Consider the following 1,554-nt stretch of genomic DNA (forward strand, 5'->3'; position numbering starts at 1 on the left):
GCTACATTAGTAGGTAGGATCTCTTACCTGTATGTGTTCTCATATGTACGGTTACGTCAGACCTGTCAGCCGTCCCGTACCAACATTTGTAGGGTTCTTCTTCACCGTGTTGAGTCAAATGTTTGTCCGAGCCGGTTTGTACTGCAGCAGCAGAAGAAGATGTAGAAGAAGAAGCAGAATGTTGACACGGGTCACGGTTATAAGGTTTCACACCTGAATGTTTTTTCATAATCATATGTCTTTTTAAGGCGCCCTTGTGAGCCGTCCTGAATCCGCACTCTCCGCACACGTGCCGTTTATCTGCGTGTTTAGCCATGTGCTGATCTAGGCTGCTTTTTGTTGCGCCAGAATAATCGCACTGGTCACACTTGTAGGGTTTTTCGCCAGTGTGTCTCCTCATATGTTCCGTTAGGTGAGACTTGACAGCCGTCCTGTACCCGCACTCCCCACACAAGTAGGGCTTTTCTCCGGTATGCGTACAAAGATGTAGGTCTAAATTGCCTTTCTTTGCAGAAGAATAGTCGCAAAAGTTACACTTATAAGGTTTCACACCTGTATGTGTTCTCATATGTACGGTTAAGGAAGAACTCGCCGCCGTCCTGTATCCGCACTCAGTACACTTGTAGCGTTTTTCTCCGGTGTGCTTAGCCATGTGTTTGTCTAAACTGTATTTTTGTGCAGCAGAATAGTCGCACTGATCACATTTATAAGGTTTCTCACCTGTATGCGTTTTCATATGTTCTGATAGTTTAGATTTGTGAGCAGTCCTGTATCCGCACTCACCGCACATGTAGGGTTTTTCTCTGGTGTGTTTAGCCATATGTTTGTCTAAACTGCCTTTCTGTGCAGCAGAATAGTCGCACCGGTCACATTTATAAGGTTTCTCGCCTGTGTGTTGTCGCATATGTACGATTAGGCGAGACATGACAGCCGTTCTGTACCCGCACTCTTCACACATGTAGGGTTTTTCTCCGGTGTGTTGAGACATGTGTCGGTCTAGTTGGCCTTTCCTTGCAGCAGAATAGTCGCACTGGTCACATTTATAAGGTTTCTCGCCAGTATGTTTTCTTGTGTGTATGATCAGGTCAGTCCTTGTGGCTGCCCTATAGTCACATTCCGTACACTCGAAGCGTTTGTCCACAGTATGTTTCACCGCAGGCCTGTCCGTCTGCTCTGTTCGACCCTGTGTGGAAGGATAGTCAGATTCCGTACACTCAAAGCGATGCACCGCAAGCCTGTCCGGCTGCTCTGTTGGGTCCTGTGTGGAAGGATGGTCGGGTTCTACTACACATTTTTCCTCACATGGAATGCCCCCTTCCTTGGCCTGCTGCCTTCCCGTGTCCAATTTCTCGCTGCTGCTTGTCTCGTCCTCGGGGTGTGCAGTTGACGGATTGTCCATGGCAGTCTCGCTGATTTTCTTGTCCGTAGCTAAGAACAACAATAATAAATCATCAAAAATTAAAAATTAGCAGACACTTAGGGGGTGCATATTTATGCACATTACACCTTAAGATTGTTGTCCTATAACAGACCTACATGGTAAACAGAGTACAC

At 46.6% G+C, this 1,554-nt stretch overlaps 1 protein-coding gene across 1 annotated transcript in view; it reads right to left on the reverse strand.

The window, feature by feature from the left end:
• The window catches only part of LOC118408188 (zinc finger protein 845-like), a 7,018-nt gene that overhangs the window by 3,145 nt on the left and 2,319 nt on the right, over positions 1-1,554 (reverse strand). Inside the window, exon 2 of the mRNA XM_035808823.1 lies at positions 28-1,428. Within this exon, the coding sequence (XP_035664716.1) occupies positions 28-1,428 (1,401 nt within the window). The remainder of the gene's footprint in view (positions 1-27; positions 1,429-1,554) is intronic.

This window comes from Branchiostoma floridae, unplaced genomic scaffold, assembly GCF_000003815.2.
Source record: "Branchiostoma floridae strain S238N-H82 unplaced genomic scaffold, Bfl_VNyyK Sc7u5tJ_1560, whole genome shotgun sequence".
NCBI lineage: Eukaryota > Metazoa > Chordata > Leptocardii > Amphioxiformes > Branchiostomatidae > Branchiostoma > Branchiostoma floridae.